The 18,966-nt window shown below is 45.6% G+C and overlaps 1 protein-coding gene across 10 annotated transcripts in view; it reads right to left on the reverse strand.

Annotated features, from left to right (window-relative positions):
* Positions 1-8,917: 8,917 nt before the first annotated feature.
* Positions 8,918-18,966, reverse strand: part of LOC106595585 (zinc finger protein basonuclin-2) — a 232,447-nt gene continuing 222,398 nt past the window's right edge. For 5 of the 10 annotated variants that reach the window (XM_045716495.1, XM_045716496.1, XM_045716494.1 and 2 more), the window contains one exon: positions 8,918-14,851. In XM_045716495.1, the coding sequence (XP_045572451.1) occupies positions 13,999-14,851 (853 nt within the window). In that variant the 3' untranslated portion in view covers positions 8,918-13,998. Of the gene's footprint in view, positions 14,852-16,209; positions 16,284-18,966 lie in introns of all 10 variants that reach the window. The other 5 variants (XR_006769556.1, XR_006769555.1, XM_045716501.1 and 2 more) reach the window with 3 other exon arrangements.

An 18,966-nucleotide genomic window follows, 5' to 3' on the forward strand; every position in this document is an offset into this window, starting at 1 on the left:
TGATGATAACACATAGAACAGTAAACATTCTAAACATAATGATGATGATAACACATAGAACAGTAAACATTCTAAAACATAATGATGATGATAACACGTAGAACAGTAAACATTCTAAACATGATGATGATGATGATAACACAGAACAGTCAACATTATGTTGACATTCTGGGCACGTCTTTGACAAGGACCACTGGCAGTGCAATGATCGACTGACCTACCTTCCCCTGCACTCTGTCCTGCAACCCCTCATCTGCAAAATAAACACGGGGCTGCCCCTGCCTGTGCCCGACTTAAAAGGGGTGAAGGCCCCCGTTGACCTGCTCAGAGAGGCCACTCTGCGGGGCTGCCGCCTGCTGCCGACCCACTCCCAGTCTTCCTGTTTAGATGATTGCAGCCGAGCGGGTGGCTCTCCAGTGTCACTGATAAGGAGCGCTGATCGCCAGGGCGGTGGCAAGGGAGGTCAAACCACAGAGGGGATAAAGAAAAACACAAGAGAAAAGCAAAAAAAAATATCTCTTCTCCGTTGGAGAAAAAATTACTTTTTACTCCCAAACTTCCCCACTGCCATCCACCATGGCACCTAGGCTATTACGCTGATAGACCGCGAACACCCCCCTCCCCTCATCCACTCCTCCCTCCCTCCCTCTGCTAGTCTGGCCGAGTGAGCGCTCTGCGGCAGATGGGGGCCAGAGTCTTAGCCACATCTCAAGCTAATTTACAAAGATCCCAAATTATTCCTTATCTGGCGGCTTTAAAGGTTCTAAGGTTGATTAACACAGAGCCCCCTGTCCTGTTTATCAGGGTTGGGCTGGGCGGCGCTGCAGAGAGCAGAGAAAAAAAGGAGGGTGGAGATAAGTGCCGACCATTAAACACTTCTACTTCGCCTAATATTTGTGCGGCAACCATCTGCTTAACTGATCTGCCTTCATTTTAATTAAACGGGATCCTCGTGTTGTTGGGGTCATTACGCGGCGGGCTGCGCTGAGGCGGCGGACGCCAGGAGAGGGGTTTGTGATGAGTTCAGCCGTTCCCTCTTGTCCCTGGGTTGCCTCTTGACAGCCAGGTTGAATTTTCTTCTAACCACCACTCGGAGTTAACTCCTTCCTGACCAGACTCCTCTTTCACCTTTTGATGCACCTTGTGGGTAGCAGCAGCACTTGAATGTCTGAGACACATTTGTCTAAAGGGACAGTAAAGGGATATCTGTGATCTGACAACAACACATTTGTTTCAGCAGTGCTGCTGAGGACGGAGGTCCAACGCAGGCAACAAAAAGCGATGTGTTGCAGGAGCAAAGTTTCTAACCCAGTGGGTGACCCTTGGTGCATACTGACACTGATTCTACGGGCTCTCTCCACTCTCCCCTCCGCCCCGGGTTCTATCCCACCTGCTGACACAGTCCAGACTGAGGCAGTAATGGTTTGATTTGCCCAACGCTAGTTGGATCGATGCGGCTGTTTACTGTTTCTCCCTCTCTCATCCCTTTTGTCTTTTTTCTAATTTAGTGTTCCCAAACCATGGACAGGGTCTGTGTGTGTATGCTGCGCTTGCAGCTTCGCCCTGCTCCCTGCTCTCCATCACTGTCCATTGATGTTTTTTCCTCTCTTCCCTTCCCTCTCTCTTCCTCCCTCTCTCTTCCTCCCTCTCTCCTCCTCCCTCTCTCCCCCCTCTCCCTCTGTTCAGCCTCAGAAAAGAGCCGCATGCCTCCACACTTTTGGACAAGACTGATGGCTCGTCAATAGCATTAGCCAGCAATGCAGGCCTGGCTGGTGTAGAACAGAATCGATACGGCCCCAGTAAAAAGTCTAACACGTTGACAAGCCCATCCTAGCCAGGGCTCATGTTACCAGAAATGAGTTTTTATAAGGAATCAGCCAGTCGCTGGCTTGTTTAGTCTCATCCACCCGGTTCCCAACACTTGACTAAGATTTATTACTTTCAAAGTATTTTTTATTTTCTCCTTTTTTCCTTTTATGTATTTATTTATATATTTTATGTATATGTTTTTTAAGGATGGACTTTTCCTGGTCGGCGGAGTTTTAGACCTGATCTGATGAAGCTGGTAGCTTCAGGGACCGATAAAGCGCTGGCACATAAAAGCTTTTCTGCTTCTCTTCATTCTGGTAATTTTCCCTCCAATTACAGAACACAATTAAAATCAATTAGTCCTCAATGAACGGTAATTGTTCCTCGCCAATGTAGGGCTGCCTCTGCCGAATGATTGGATGTGTGTGTGTGTGCGTGTGTGTGTGTGTGTGGTGGGCCGAGACCAGGTTTGGCATTGCATTATTCATTTCAAAATAAAACTGAAATAAAAATATATATATGTAAAATTGATCAAATGGACTACAGCAGTTCAGCCATTTTATCTTGTTTTTGTATATAACTATTAATTACAAATAAATAGTGTATTTTTAATTGAAGTTGAAAGCGTTTAAACAGCCAGCCTCTTCACAGTGGCAGGTCTACTAATAAAAACAACTAAGATGTGTTGTAGTTTGAACACAGAGCAGAGAGAACACCTCTCCTCCCCTCCTGTGTCACTGACTGAGACTGCCTGGCTGCAGGCAGTAGTGGCTCCAGTGGCAGATGTTCCCCCCTGCTCGTGTCACTATTGATGAAGTGCTTCTTTAAAGAACTCTCTGGAATGGCCAGGGCCAGGCACTAATTATGACAGTCCTGCTGAACAGGCAGCTCCTGTCAGGTCCCCTCTCTCCTTCTCTCTCTCCTTCTCTCTCTCCTTCTCTCTCTCGTTCTCTCTCTCCTTGTCTCTCTCTCTCTCTCTCGCTCTCTCTCTCGCCCTCTCGCTCTCTCTCTCGCCCTCTCTCTCTCGCTCTCTCTCTCGCCCTCTCTCTCTCTCTCGCCCTCTCCCCCAGACTCCAGTGGTCTTCCTGGGCTTCAGAGGACCAATTAAAGCTGCAATATGTAACTTTTTGGGCGACCTGACCAAATTCACATAGAAATGTTAGTTATAGATCTTTCATTCTCATTGAAAGCAAGTCCAAGAGGTGGTACATCTGTTCGATAGACGCTATTTTTATGCTTCCTGTTCTTCAGTTGAATTTTTGCGTCTTTTACTTTTGATTTTGCACACCAGCTTTAAACAGCTGAAACAACAATATTTTGGGTTATGGAAAATATATTTCACAGCGGTTTAGATGGTACAATGATTCTCTACACTATACTTGCTTCTTTTGTCACATAAACTGAAATTAGGCAAACTATTAGAATGTTTTTGCAATACTTCAAGACAGGTTATTGTTTGTCAGCATGCACACAGTATACGTACAAGCATTGAGCCAAGCAGAGAAAAACTCCCTTCATTGACAAGAGGCCTGAGTCTACTCAGTGGACTAGACCGACACCAGCGTAATTCCAAAACTTCACCCATCAGACAGGACAGACAGACTGCTCGTCCCTGACGTCAACTGTCCATCGGCGGCTGCGTCCGTCCGACTATTCTCCTCCTCTCATACCTCTCAAAGGTCAGCGGAGGGGCTGTGTGTTTGTCAGGACCAATGGATGGCGGCGCCCCGTCAGGAACACAACACGGTGGACCAGCCGCAGACTGCCAGGCAGCTCTGTAGCTCCCAGGGTCTCCCGTGAGGGGCCATCACCGATGGGGCCGTGGGGCCCTCATGCTGTGGGAAATATATTTTACTGCCCCCCTCCCTGGGTAATCAATACCACCAGCACTATTATTCTGCCACGGGGCCACGGCATATCGACAGCGGCTGGATGAGCAGCCAGCGTGTGACAATGAGGAATGTTGTTTCATTCAAGGTCATTAAGCCTCCTCCTTGCCTCCCGTCGGTTGCTTCTTCACTTTCAAAAGGGCCAGCATTATGTTCCTGTTTCTTACCGAAGCCAACGTTACATCCCCGGTGGCATTCGTATCAATTTGTAATATGACTGCCGCCGGAGCTAATGATGTAAGCTGGTGATGGCTGTTATCCAGAGACGGACGGACCCTCATGTTGACTGTTATAGTATGTTTCTCATAATTAAAATGGTTTAGTTTTTGTCCGATTAGATCCATGGTGTTAATGCCTGTCGTGTTTGAAGCCTTCCTGATTTAATGTTCTCTGCTGCTAAACTAGACAAATATTTTAAAGGTCATTTGGTGTTTACCGTTTAATGCAGTCCCCGCAAAAGCAGGAACATTGCTTTTAAATTTCAATCGCGCTATAGCGCTGAACTTTGGCGATACGAATTGAATCGAGCCCTTTTGGATTTAGTGTTGATTTGAAAAGAGAAATTCAGGGCAGGAACGTTTTTTAAAACTGAGCATGTCCTGTGCATATTTCACTGTCTAGGGATCGCAGGAGGCTGCTGAGGGGAGAACGGCTCATAATAATGGACGGAGCGGTGCATGGCTGGAAACCATGTGTTTGATATAAACTCAGCAAAAAAAGAAATCCCTTTTTCAGGACCCTGTCTTTCAAAGATAATTCGGAAAAATCCAAATAACTTCATTGTAAAGGGTTTTAACACTGTTTCCCATGCTTGTTCAATGAACCATAAACAGTTAATGAACATGCACCTGTGGAACGGTTGTTAAGACACTAACAGCTAACAGACGGTAGGTAATTAAGGTCACAGTTATGAAAACTTAGGACACTAAAGAGGCCTTCCTACTGACTTTGGAAAAACACCAAAAGAAAGATGCCCAGGGTCCCTGCTCATCTGCGTGAACATGTCTTAGGCATGCTGCAAGGAGGCATGAGGACTGCAGATGTGGCCAGGGCAATAAATTGTAATGTCCATACTTTGAGACGCCTAAGACAGCGCTACAGGGAGACAGGAAGGACAGCTGATTGTGCTCGCAGTGGCAGGCCACGTGTAACAACACCTGCACAGGATCGCTACATTCGAACATCACACCTGCGGGACAGGTACAGGATGGCAACAACAACTGCCAGTTACACCAGGAACGTATAATCCCTCCATCAGTGCTCAGACTGTCCGCAATAGGCTGAGAGAGGCTGGACTGAGGGCTTGTAGGCCTGTTGTAAGGCAGGTCCTCACCAGACATCATCGGCAACAACATCGCCTATGGGCACAAACCCACCGTCGCTGGACCAGACAGGACTGGCAAAAAGTGCTCTTCACTGACGAGTCGCGGTTTTGTCTCACCAGGGGTGATGGTCGGATTCGCGTTTATCGTCGAAGGAATGAGCGTTACACCGAGGCCTGTACTCTGGAGCGGGATCGATTTGGAGGTGGAGGGTCCGTCATGGTCTGGGACGGTGTGTCACAGCATCATCGGACTGAGCTTGTTGTCATTGCAGGCAATCTCAACGCTGTGCGTTACAGGGAAGACATCCTCCTCCCTCATGTGGTACCCTTCCTGCAGGCTCATCTTGACATGACCCTCCAGCATGACAATGCCATCAGCCATACTGCTCATTCTGTGCGTGATTTCCTGCAAGATAGGAATGTTAGTGTTCTGCCATGGCCAGTGAAGAGCCCGGATCTCAATCCCATTGAGCACGTCTGGGACCTGTTGGATCGGAGGGTGAGGGCTAGGGCCATTCCCCCCAGAAATATCTGGAAACTTGTAGGTGCCTTGGTGAAAGAGTGGGGTAACATCTCACAGCAAGAACTGGCAAATCTGGTGCAGTCCATGAGGAGGAGATGCACTGCAGTACTTAATGCAGCTGGTGGCCACACCAGATACTGACTGTTACTTTTGATTTTGACCCCCCTTTGTTCAGGGACACATTATTCCATTTCTGTTAGTCACATGTCTGTGGAACTTGTTCAGTTTATGTCTCAGTTGTTGAATCTTGTTATGTTTATACAAATATTTACATGTTAAGTTTGCTGAAAATAAACGCAGTTGACAGTGAGAGGACGTTTCTTTTTTTGCTGGGTTTATTTGATTCCATTCCACTGATTCTGCTCCAGTCATTACCACAAGCCTGTTCTCCCCAATTAAGGTGCCACCAACCTCCTGTGCAAGGGATATTGTGAGATATTATGGTGCAACTCTTCAAGATGGCTGCCATTATAAAGACTACATGTTCAATAATACCCTGAACCCACTTCCTTCCCCAGGCACAGCTGAAGGTGCTGACGCTGGTGTGGTTTTTTAGGACTAACCTTGCAACAAAAAACAATTGTATTTCATGTTTTATTCCTACAGGTTGTTCTCATTGAGATAACATCTCCTTTACTAAGCACTAGTCAACCTCAGGGCCAGAAGAGGCCAGACTGAAGAGGAGCCATTGGACTTTGACTGGAATAATAGTAGTTTGTTTGAAATGTAAGTGTCCTCCGTTATGCTTGTTTATTTTGCCGACAGTGTGATTTGTGCGTAATTTCCACCTGCGATTGTAGAATCGTCATTAAAGCATGTTTTGATAAAGTGCAACCTCGTCTGCCTGCCTTTCAGAAGTATCATGGGGTGCGTTCGAGCAGATCACTTTTGTCAAGTCAGTGACTATCGTTGGTCACCACCTTTCATAGTTTATTGCTTTATAGGGTGAACAATTGTCTGGCTTGCGCCTACATTTCAACTGCATGAACTTTACAGAAATCATGTGATCAAAGGTCATGACGTTTTGACTGCAAATTTCTGCAGTTGCTCTTAGCCAACTTCACCTTCCAGCCATCACCTGCATAGTGGGAGGCTCTATTGTCAACCAATCATTAAGGTGTTTTTGTTTGACCCACACAAACTTGACCAAAGACATGACTGAAACAGGAACCAACTTTGCCGTGATTCATGTATACAGTAGATATATACAAATGAATATGATATTTGAGGCTCTCTCTCTCAATTGACTGTACAATGTGTACACAAGGTTTCACTTTGAGTGTGTGACATTGGGGTTGGAGACATGTTTATTTCAACTTTGTAAAGAAAAGCTTTTATAAACAATGGTAACTGGCATGTTGATCTGAGCCTTGCTGTTGGAAAACCCCTTTAGTGTCCGGCTGTTGCGGATGAACCAGACTTCATTTGTCTACAGTCGGTTGCTTTAGCCTTACCACTCAAACGAGCCCAATATCTCACTAGTACTACAACTTCCTTGATTCCTCACATCCTATCTCCTTCCACAAAATGCATTGGAGAAACTTCTTATTGGGGAGGAACCTTAGACCTTGGGATCAATTACACCCAAAAGTATTAGCGAAATAGCGAAAATCCTCCAGCCAGCCCTACTAACAAAAGTTGAGGTATGGTTGTTGGGGGGGGGGTGAATTCCGTGCTAGGGAAAGTACCTTTTTGGAGAATGGGCATTGGCAAGATTTGAACCTAGGACCTTCTGGTCCCTATCCCAGTGCCTAGTCCAATCAGCCAGAAGGGGGAAGGTACAAGTTTGTTTTGTCCACATATTTAAATGTATTCAGTCAACGTTAGTAGATTAGAAATGTAATTAGTTTAGAATGTTGGGTAACAAAACAAACAATCAGTCGGGATGCGAACCAGGAAACTTGCAGGTCGCAACCCATGTGTAACGCCCCCATCCACCTCCAACCTACCAGGGCTTTTTTTATTTGACTCTCACCTGTAAACTCCACCCACTAACGTGTCACTCTAAGCTCTGCCCACTGAACTTTCATTTAACCAATCACATTAGTTCTCTGTTCTTGACGCGGAGCTTCCCTGACAACAATATTGAGGCTGGGATTCAATCCAAGGCACCTTTCAAAAAGTCTAGTGCACTGCGGTATTGAATCCAGGCCTGAATGAGGAAAACTCCTGTGCAGAATTCCAGGGCTCTTTCTCAGTTTGTTTCCTTGTGTCCTCTCTCCTCGTCTCCTTCTCAAAACGCATTGGTGCGGAAGATCATACACCCCCGAGACATGCGAACCTCCCCTGTTATTGGTCATGGTGAGGTTAGCATGTATCAGGGGGTGATCTTTGACCCTCAGTAACTTTCTCACTCATCATTATTCACGATTCATTTAGGATAATCTGTAATCATGGTAGCATTCACATGAATGTAGAAGTCTTTTAGAAAACATTTTTGTTTGTAATAAAAGGGACTCCAAAATGACACACTACATTATTTACCATTTAGTTTCTATTGGGCACAAAATAATCTGAAACAACCAAAAGGTATTGCAAATGCATCCAACAAGTTAGTAGAGTCACAAGCTTGATGTAGTCATTGCGTGCTATGAACATGGGACCAAATACTAAACGTTTGACTACATGATTTATATGAACCTTTAGGTGTATACATTAATGTTGACCCATACCGTTTGATAATTTTTTTTGTTAAACAACATCTCTTTATCTGAATAATAGTATTATTATTATTATAGTATTGGACCATAAAAAATAGATTAGTGTTTGAATTATTTATTTTATATAGTCATCATTGCTCATCTTTATCAAGGGTGTCAATTTCAGACCCAACTGTATAATATTATTGTTGACAAGCACATTGCCCTTTTTAAAGCACATGTATCTCCATTCCACTCCTCTGCTAATCCTAGGGCTGTGTTTTCAGTCCAGGACTAGGTCTAATAAGTGTCTGGGAAACTGGCCCCGAGTGCTCACACTGGTACATCTTTAAATTACTTCATTAATCTAATCGTCCACTAATTGGTCAAGATAGCCTTTTCCCCAATGATTTTTATCACAGCTTAATTAAAACAGGCCAGTAAAACCGCTGAAATCGTGTCTTGTCTGACCGGCTTGATTGACAGACTGTCCCTGTGCCCGTCGGTGTTAAGTTCCAGCCACTCATAACATGTCCTCCCTTTACCCCTAGAAAAAAGCACGCACACACACACACACACACACACACACACACACACGCACACACGCACACACGCACACACGCACGCACACACACACACACACACACACGCACACACACACACACACACACACACACACACACACACACAAAATAAAATAATCCCTTTCAAAGACAAGCAACGTGGCGTCAGATTGCCAGTGACTGATAAATCTTTAATATAAAAATTGTACAAGAATTCTGATACAAATTACAAGAGGTATTTGGACAAAATATGAATAAAATTCCATTTACATCCCAAAACCCATATGCATTTTATGCAAAAACCATAGACCGTTATGATACAGAAGAATACAAGGAAAGCAACAAAACAAAATCAATTAAGAAAGAAAGAGGACCTTTTTTTTCTCCTCCAGTCTGCTAATGGGAAAAACCTGTTTAGGAGACATACAGTATTCATGAAGCTGCCAATGTCACCATTATGAAATCAAGAGTGATGCAAGCTTCCCCTGTTGTAGATGCTGCCGTTTGCGGTGTGACTCTGTAGCAATGCTGCTATGCCAGGCAGTGAAAATAAGAGTTGATTGAGATGCAGGCCTCTGGTTGCAGGGCGGTAACACAGCCGTTTAGCACAAAGAGAACCAGACAGCTACACAAAAACATCACTGTGGAAAAGAAAATGTACACAAAAGTCTTTTGAGCTTATTTATATATAAAAAGTAAGATTGGCATGTTGGTAAATAGTTTGAGGTGACTTGCTATAATGTTAAGGATTGTGAGCTGTTCTTTTGTCAAATACAATATATGGGTAAAAAGCACATTTTATGCATTTCTGCATGTTTTTTATTTGTTCCAGGATCATTTACTGTAGAACTGCTGTTACCAAGTTCCGAGGGTAATGTTGGACCACAGCGTATCATCTGTAAAACCACCAATCTTCCGATGTGTCTTTTGAGCCTCTCCACATGTATTTTTCAAGATGGATGAGGTTAACCAGACAGCTCGCAAACATCCCCCTCCACTTACACTGGGTTAACGTCCTACCCTGCTCTCCACAGACTTAAACAAAGTGGACACGGGTATACGATCTATAACGGATCACTAGACAACCCCACCTGCTCCATTGTCATCTCTCTCCTTCCCTCTCTCTTTCAGTGATGGTGTGTTGTGGGGAAACTGACATTTGGCAGTCGAGTCCCCTAATGAAATATTAAAGGCTCACTCCACTCAGGCTGGCCAGTGAGGGTTTTAAGAGGCCTTCTCCTCCTGGGGACCGAGCCAGGACCGTAATGGTCCCATCGGCCTGACCACTGGGCTCTGTCCTGGATCCTAGTGGGCTAAAGATGGATAGAAAGAGGGAGGGAGGGAGATTGAGGGATCAGGCCCTCTCGAAGGAGAGAGGAGAAAATGTACTGTAATGTCTCCTGTGAAGGAGGAGAGGGAGAAGAGTGGAAAGGTCAGGGGGCTCCATCGCTTTCCAGCCAGACAGTCAAGAAGGCTGGCACGGCTTTCTCGCTCTCTCTGCTTCTCTCGATCTCTCCTGCCTTGTTAAGTGACTGCCGCAGGTCCCGGCCAAACCGCCTTCGTTCTCAGACCAGTCCCTCTGCTCTCCTTTCTCTCTCCCTACCCTTTAGTCTGGACATTCTGTTCTGGACAGTCTTTTGCGTGTCAAGGCAGTTTTCTCAGCTCATTTGCGAGCTCTCTCTAGAAGCCGTGGCGTGCTGGCATGGCCACCGTGTAGAGATGAGAGGGGCTAGAGATGAGTCAGTGTAAGGGAATTGAATCTCTCTCTGGCACACTAACACACACACTAACATACACAGGTCACTGATTGAGCTCCCTGGCTGCTTGAGAGGTCTACAACATTGAATAGGACAAGAGGAATGTTTAAGAGTTTGGGTTCTGCAGTTTTTTTGTCATCAGATCAGGTTGTGAGGTTTAACCGCGCAGGCTAAGGGTCACTGGCTACAGCAGCGTTAGTTAAGATTACTCTTAGCTTGTTACAGTCTCACGTTCCAAACCAGACTGATTGGCCTTCCCGAGCTTTCTCCCAGTTCTTTTATATCCACGGTATTCATCGTAAGCCATCGAACACTTTCAAAGAGGGGCTTCCGCACCTCTCTGATTCAGAGGGGTTGGGTTAAATGCAGAAGACACATTTCAGTTGAATGCGTTCAGTTGGACATCTGACTAGGTTTCCCTTTCCACCTTTCTTTCTCAACTGCTCTCAGTGCATTCCATGGCAGACCATTGCGGTCCAACTCAATGCTACATTCCACTGTTCTCCCTAATGAAACGCTAGCGTGCCCTGCAGTGACAAGGCTGGAATGCTAACACTGGACAGCCTGCTTTATTACATAGAATGATGGACCGTGGATGAGCTCCCTCTCTCTCTTTTCCCTCCCTCTCTCTCTCTCTCTGCCCCCCTCTCTCTGCCTCGGGGTGTCCTTGTTTCCCGCCCATCACCAGAGGTTAACAAGTCCTCTTGTTGCTGTCATCCCACTGGCCTGTTAGCAGGAAGAGAGAGAGAGAGAGAGAGAGAGTGTGTGTGTGGAAGAGAGAGAGAGAGACAGCTGTCAGCAGGGTTCCTGGAGTGACACTTCTGTACTTCTCCGGCTGGGCCCGTGGCGGTAAGGTGCAGTACGGTGCGCTGAGCAAATGAGGCAGGCTGCGCCTCAGTGCCACTCCAGGAAGTAGCCGAAGGTTCCTGTACAAACCTTTCCTTCACCTGGGATAAACAGGCAATTACACATCCTTTTTCTACGGCGATGGGCGTCCAGTCAACTTAAGGGTACACTATTAGTCTGTGTCCCTATAGGACCCGAGAAGGGGGCGAGGGGAGGGGGGTGAGTGGTGGGTTGAGGGGGAAGAGGAGGGGGGCGGGGGTGGTTTCTCTCAGAGAGGGAGGGAGAGGTGAAAGAGACAGAAAGAGAGAGAGAGACCGGGAGAACGGGTTGGATCTCTGTCGGCGTCACAGTCCTGTCAGCAACATTCACGTCTGGCGGTGTAATGAAGTGACAAGTGAGATATTAGACAGATCAGCGTCAGAAGGCCTCCAGGTAACGGTGGAACAGCACATTTTTAATGATACTCACTGTCATCCCTTCTTCCTCTCAAGTCAGCCCTCCACCTCCGCAACCCCTTTCACTCAGATCAGCTCTTTCTCTCTCTCTTCAGAGAGAGGAGAGGGGTGAAGACTGCTGCCAGTGCTGTGGAGGTTGGTTGAGTGAGGAGAGAGGAGAAGCTAAGTCTTAAGAGTTTACGCCAACGTGTCCATCAAAGGGTCGATCATGCCCATTGCAAAATAGTTTAAGTCATAAAAAAAAAAAATGTCCAACACTTTCATGGATATAACGGGGGTTTGAATACTGTATACCACGTAACACTGTGCGTTTTTATCCCCTTAAGATAAGCACCAATCAAGAAAGAGGAGCTCTCAATTGTTTCACATCCATAGTAACACGACAAAAACACAATAATAACCATCAACTGAAGGGCACAGACTCAAAATGAAGACCGATCTGTCTTTCTTTTTTTCTTTTCTGGGACAAAAACAAGGAATTCATATTGGACAAGACATCTGCATCAAGATAACATCACTCGCCAATAAATACCCCTTCCTTCCCCTGGCTACTTTGCCTAGTTATCTGAAATATTTGTACCTTAAGATGTGTATGGAAACAAGGAAAGTGGCTGCAAATAACTCCGAAAACAGCCAGGTAATGGCGACAGAGTTTCACAGAGTTCACGTTTGAAGCTAACAATCAGCAATGGAAATCAATACCGAAAAAATATAGCAAAAGGCTTAAGACTCAAGTGCATCATATCAATTTATGGGGTGTAAGTTAAAGTACAACTGTATGGCGGAAAAATATAGTTTGTTTTAAAAACCAATGCTTCTTTTTGTTTTGGTCACAGTTTAAGGGCTATTTCTTTGTTTTATAATCAATGTGACATTCACAATACTTCTGATAGGATGGCCATTTTTTGCATGGAAATGTGTATAAAATAATAGGACACTCAACCAACGCTTGTTTTAGGTCACAAATACCACATGCAGTAGAAAGATTAGCCTACTTCAACCTCTGTAGCTAAGTACTATGATATTACAGTCACACACTGGGTTTACACTCCTTGAAATGAAAATAACACAAACAAAATTCCTCAATACCTAAATCTTCTGCCTTCAAAAACAGCAGCTGTATTGTAGTCAGTCACGTTCCTGTATCTGGTAGAGTAGAAATACTTAGACTTTACGATTATTTGAGTAAATGGGCCGGATGTTGGGTTTCGTTCAGGACAAATATGGGTCTTTTGTTGTGAAATAGCGTTTTTGAAACTGAACATGTGCAAAAAAAATAAAACTGCCACAAGTATGCTAAGTCATTTCCCCTTGGCACTGTGGCCGTCTATCAGACCCCGAACATCGCGGAAACCAACCATTGCAAAGTCCTCCTTGTAATAATATTACACATCCCGCTTGTATAGTTGCAAAGTGCGAAAAACTGAATTGGTATAGTAAAAGCTATAAATGATAAGAAAAACAAAAGAACAGAGAATGATATTGGTGTAGGAGCCAAAAAAAAGCATGCCGGCAACCTCCGCATATCTAACAAGCAGATACAACCAGTCACATGATCATTAGTTTCTTCTCAGTTTAAAAATGTTTTTTTTCAAGCTAGTAAAGATGCTACCTCTTTCTTGCCTACCTTAGCGCTGGAAGTATTGTACTGTAACATAAAAACAAAAAAGAGAAACAAAAAAATAGCTAACAACCATCAAATACAATTGTTTTACACCAATAGCCTCTTGGGACATATTATTTACAAATGAAGCAGTCATGCTCTTGTATGGGGTTTCCTTTAAAAGCTATCATTACACAAATACAACAAGAAGATTTATATTTTTTTCATTGTTATTATCATTTCTGCAGGCAACAGTCACAAATAAGAGTTTGAATAGATTCTTTGGAGATGGACAAAAACAAAGACATATGGGAAATAGGAAATGGGGATTATGGGAAACCGGCAGGGCCAGTTTTTGGAATAAAGACACTTCAAGTGTCTCATCCTCGTTCTTCCAAAGAAGGAAAGGTCAAAAGTCACAACGCTTACTGTATATAGTCACTGGATCTCATCGAAGGGAAATAGAACTGTGGTGCATGATGTCTAAGGGTGATAAGGTGTAGTTCCTGGGGGTAAGAGCTCATGGTTTGGGGTGAGGAGGGAGTCGAGGAAGGGGGTAGAGTTGGCCAGACGGGGGCCAGGGGGTTGGGCTAGTCTACCATGGTGGTGAAGGGCACGTTGTTTTTGTGGAGGTTGGGGTTCTGAGAGTGGCGGTTGCGGCTACGCACCGAGGAGAACATCATGTTGCAGCCGGCCACTTTACACTTGTGCATCTCGCGCAGGTGCACAGTCTTGTAGTGCACGCGCAGGGTCCCTTTGTTGCTGTACACTTTGTGGCAGATGCTGCACAGGATCCCACCACTGCCACCGGTGGAAGACAGGACGGTCGGCGAGGAGGAGGGGTCGGCGCCGGTCAGACCTTCCTCCGATCTTCCTCCGACTCCTCCCTCGCCGACCTGGTCCCGCCGCCCCCCGGCCCCTGCCTGCCCCGGGGCATGCTGGGAGCAGTCCTCCCTGTCGCTGACCCCTCCCTCCTCCCCCTCCTCCTCCAGGTCATCCAATAGGATGCCCTCGTCGCTGCCCTCGTCCGACTGGCGTGATGAATGGACTGACCCGCTGGACTGAACGCTGGACGCGGTGCTCAGGTCCAGCACCATGTAGTCGTCTGGGGGGCCACCGCGGTGGTAGAAGCCGTTGGTGTGGGGGTGGTGGAGGGGGTGGTGGTGGTGGTGATGGTGATGGTTTAGGGGGTGGTGGTGGGGGTGGGGGTAATCGGTGCCTGCCGGGGAGCTGGCGTCACGGTTCAACCCTCCTCCCCCCAGGCTGGCGCCGCCAATGCCCGCCCCTGCCATGGCGTCCAGGCCCAAGTGGTGCCCGGCGTAGATCTTAGCCAGGAACTCAGCGCGCAGGTCCTTGGGCAGCGGCGTGAGTTGGGGGTCCAGGACAATGTCGTCCAGCTCTTTGGTAAGCAGTTTGCGATGTAGGTTGATGTTGGAGCTGTGCCTGGTGGAAAGACATAATGAAGGGGGAGGTAGAGAGAGATCGTTTTCATAAGAAAATGGCTAAACAAGTTGTCAAATGAAGCAAAATGGTGTTTCAGCGCTTTAAACAATGACTGGAGTGGTAACATTCTCAGAAAGATCTTTTTAGAAAGATGATACATTTTGCATTCCAATACACGTGTTCTGTCTCGCCCAACACATGCACCTATGCTTGGAGTTCTAAGTATTTGAATGATATTGTATCAGTCACTACATTTTCAATAACCCTCCTCTCTTCCTGTCCTCTTCACTAACCCCTGACCTCACGCCAGTCAAAATAACTACTAACAATATAATAATAACTACTACTCCTCACTCTTTACCTTACTTACTTAACCTATCAAGAGGAACCTACGTTGAAGTGGCTTCCAATGCCCCTCCCTTTTAGGTGAGAGAAACTCTACCCAGTCCTTCTCTTAGCGTTCCCCTAACTGGTCTAACGCGGTGTGGCGAGAGCATCCTGCCACGGTGTTTACCACAGTCAGCACGTCTAGCACAGCCCCGCTGCAAATCCAATAGACTCTGACTCAATTAAATACTCCACCATATTGAATGGGAGTTTATCAATTGATTGGAGCTGTGGTAATGCGATAATCGAGGGAAACTGGATAGCGTATTAGATCTCCGACAGCATTATCACACTGGCTCCCTATTGGAAGTGGCTTAATCGGGCCCCCCTTTTTAAACATATGATCCCCATGTATCCCCTTCGCTTTAAGAAATAAAAATGGTCGCTTTTTCACACAGAGAGCAGTGGTATCTCATAATGCATAGCCACTGCCATCGAATTCACAACAAGGAAGTGTAAGCCTGGATCTGGTGCCTTGCTAAAGCTTGCTAGGGCTAAAGGGTATTGCTTGTGAGGTGTAGCAGTCTGAATTGCAAAGCCATGCCAAAAGATGTGAGGTAAAATGTGTTTTGACAGCTCAAATTCAATGCTTCTTCCCTCCAATTCCACAGTTGCCATTTCAGACTGGGAGGGATGCAGGCTCCACCACAGCAAATGGCACAATAAAATGGACAAAGAAAAGTAAACATAAGTGAGTAATAACTGGTGCCAGATATGGAGGTGGCACAGTATACACATCCCACTGTCCACAATACAACATGTTAGGGGACTTTTTCAAATGAAATCAAGACTTTTAAAGTGAAATTAAACAAAAGTAAGCAACGACTAAGGAATATCAAGCAGTGCTTTTAAATGTGAGGGGGTTTCATGCAAGGCAAGGGGCACGGTGGAGGGTGTGACAAACTAAAAACAGACGTCCTTGGCAGGACAGGACGAGGGCAAATGGATTCACAATGTATAGTAGAGCTTACCAGCAGTGCCATGGTTGATGCAGTCAAAAAGGGTCCCTTGCCTTTAATTATTTAGTTCCCTATCGGACATTCTCCTGCAAGAGGGTAAAAATAGTATACATTCATTGGAATGGAGGGACCCTTTCTTTCTGTGTTACAAGAGGAAGCAAACAGGAGCACCGTCCACTTGAGCATTGTCAGCATCGAGGAGCGGGGAGAATCGATTGGCTGTGGTTGTCACTGCCGCGTGTGCCTGTGCACGCAAGTGTGTGTGTGTGTGTGTGTGTGTGTGTGTGTGTGTGTGTGTGTGTGTGTGTGTGTGTGTGTGTGTGTGTGTGTGTGTGTGTGTGTGTGTGTGTGAAAGAGAGAGAGAGAAAATATACAGTACATCCATGTTCTGAGACTCATGAACATTCTTAGCTCTCTTCTTTTAACCTATGATAACAGTCTGATACACTGATGGTGTTATCTTCAGGTCCAAATAGTCATGACTCCTTGTCTCTCCTAATGTATCCCTGTGTAGATGGAGAAATGACTGTTTCCACGACCAATAAACAAACAATTGGGTCTAGACAGTCAGTAGAATACTGTCCGGAAATATTTTGTTACACCGATTACATTCAATTTGATTGGTTTGTTGATTGAGTTTAGTGGGGATGCCAACAGGCATTAGTTGATGTGATTGGGCCGTATGCTGTTGATGATGCTCAGGTAGGCGGGTCCTTTGCAACATGTCTCCACCCCTAAAGCCACACCCCCACACTGCTCATAAGCTCTAGTCTGCCATGGCTCCCTGACCGATGAGGTTAAAACACATGCTAAGTGCCATGCAGTAAGTACCCTGAATTACTACAGTATTACTAAGTACTACTGCATCAGCTGTGATATCAGCATTTATACGAGATCACAACATCAAAACCACAACTGAATAACTAACACACAACCCGTCTACATTGTACATGTACATGTCCCTTCTGGTCGTTATACTGTCATTCACAAAGACCACATACTGAGGGAAAAAAGACGTGTTGAGTAATCAAACAATTAGTGATTACCGTTTAAAATAAATAAATAGATTGTTGATCTGCATCTTTTGAACAGTTCAAGCCTGTGGAATGTGGCGTGAATAATGGCTGCTTGAATAGACTTTGCGGAGGAATTCACCTGCACCGGTGATAGACACATCTCCTCCCTATCTCTAAAGATATTCACTGGAAGTGGATCAGTCTGCAGTTATATTCTTGGGGGTAGATTTTCCTCATTTAGAGGACATATACAGATTCCTTCATTTATCAGATTTACCCTCTGCCCCATCTCCCTGTCTCCATCACTCTGCCACCACTATTTCACTCCCCTTCTTCCCCATTCCTCTACCCCCCAAACCAAACTCCTCCATTCCCTCTCTCCCTTCTCCACCTCTCCCTCCCCGATGACCAGTAATGTGGCAGGAAAACCAAATTGACAGTCTCATCTTCGACCAAAGACGGGGGAGGCCTCTTGAGAGGCCATTTTGTTTGTGCAGAGTAGGAGGAGACGGGGAGAGAGAGAGAGGCTAGCTAGCTAACGCGCCTGTCCCAGCCAACGTTAATCATCTTTAGGCTCCCGTCTCCTCCAATGGCCCTGTCCTTCTCTCTGTACCGTGTGTGTGTGTGTGTGTGTGTGTGTGTGTGTGTGTGTGTGTGTGTGTGTGTGTGTGTGTGTGTGTGTGTGTGTGTGTGTGTGTGTGTGTGTGTGTGTGTGTGTGTGTGAGAGTGTGTGTGCACTGTCTAAATGAGTCGTAATGAGCAAAGTGAAGTCATATTAAACTGACGCTGATGGGTTCTTTGCCTCTGCTGTCATGTGGGGTTGCTATGTGATGAGGTTTGGAGTGGAGAGGTGGGAGGATGATCGAGGGGTTGGGTAACACATTCATCATTATCTGTCTTTATTCTCTACTAGCTATACTAGCTGGAGAAACTTGATAAAAAAGTTCATAAAAGGAATATTCCTCTCAGGGGTTGGTTACACAGACTCCACAGACGCACCATAGAGGTTTAGATAGAAGGCTAAGTTACAGATCACATCAACAAAGCCCTGTCATTATATTAGCCTACAATTACTTACAGAATGTGAAATATTTGCGACGCTTATTGTTCCAAATGAAAGCCTTCTGAAAGTGATTCTCTGATTATCTTTTTGTCTTTATCCACAAAACCCAACTGTATCAAAGATAAATTAACATAAAAGTCCCCTTTCATAATGTAATGTCATTAACATACTGTTCATCAGTAGATATTTTGAACTCGGGATCTGTGGCTAAATTAAATAACACATTCTCTCTATAAATGATCAGGCCTTTGTTTAAGCATGGCAAATCAAGAGACTGCAGCTTCACTGAAGTTCTACCAGAGACTGGGCCCACATTGCTTGAAGGGAGCAGGGGAGAAGGAGGAGAGAGAGGGGGAGGAGGAGGAGAGGGAGGAGGAGGAGGAGAGAGAGGGGCAGGAGGATGAGAGAGAGAGTGGCTCTCAAACGTAATTAACCTTCACTCTCTGCATCCCTCCATCCGTGTGGGGACGAGGGGCCGCCGCACACTAGTGCATCATGGGAAATAAGTGCGGGAAAGCACCTGGTGACAGAGTCCTCCGATGGAGCGATGAAAATGAATAAAACAAGGAGGAGTCTTCATATAAACATGTAGAAAAAGAGAGAGGGAGGCCCTGTCGTTGATTTAGGAAAATATGATTAACGAGGATAATAAGGCCGATGATTACTGGTCGGCACGCCTTTCAGACGTTA

Source organism: Salmo salar, chromosome ssa04, assembly GCF_905237065.1.
Source record: "Salmo salar chromosome ssa04, Ssal_v3.1, whole genome shotgun sequence".
In the NCBI taxonomy this organism is placed as follows: domain Eukaryota; kingdom Metazoa; phylum Chordata; class Actinopteri; order Salmoniformes; family Salmonidae; genus Salmo; species Salmo salar.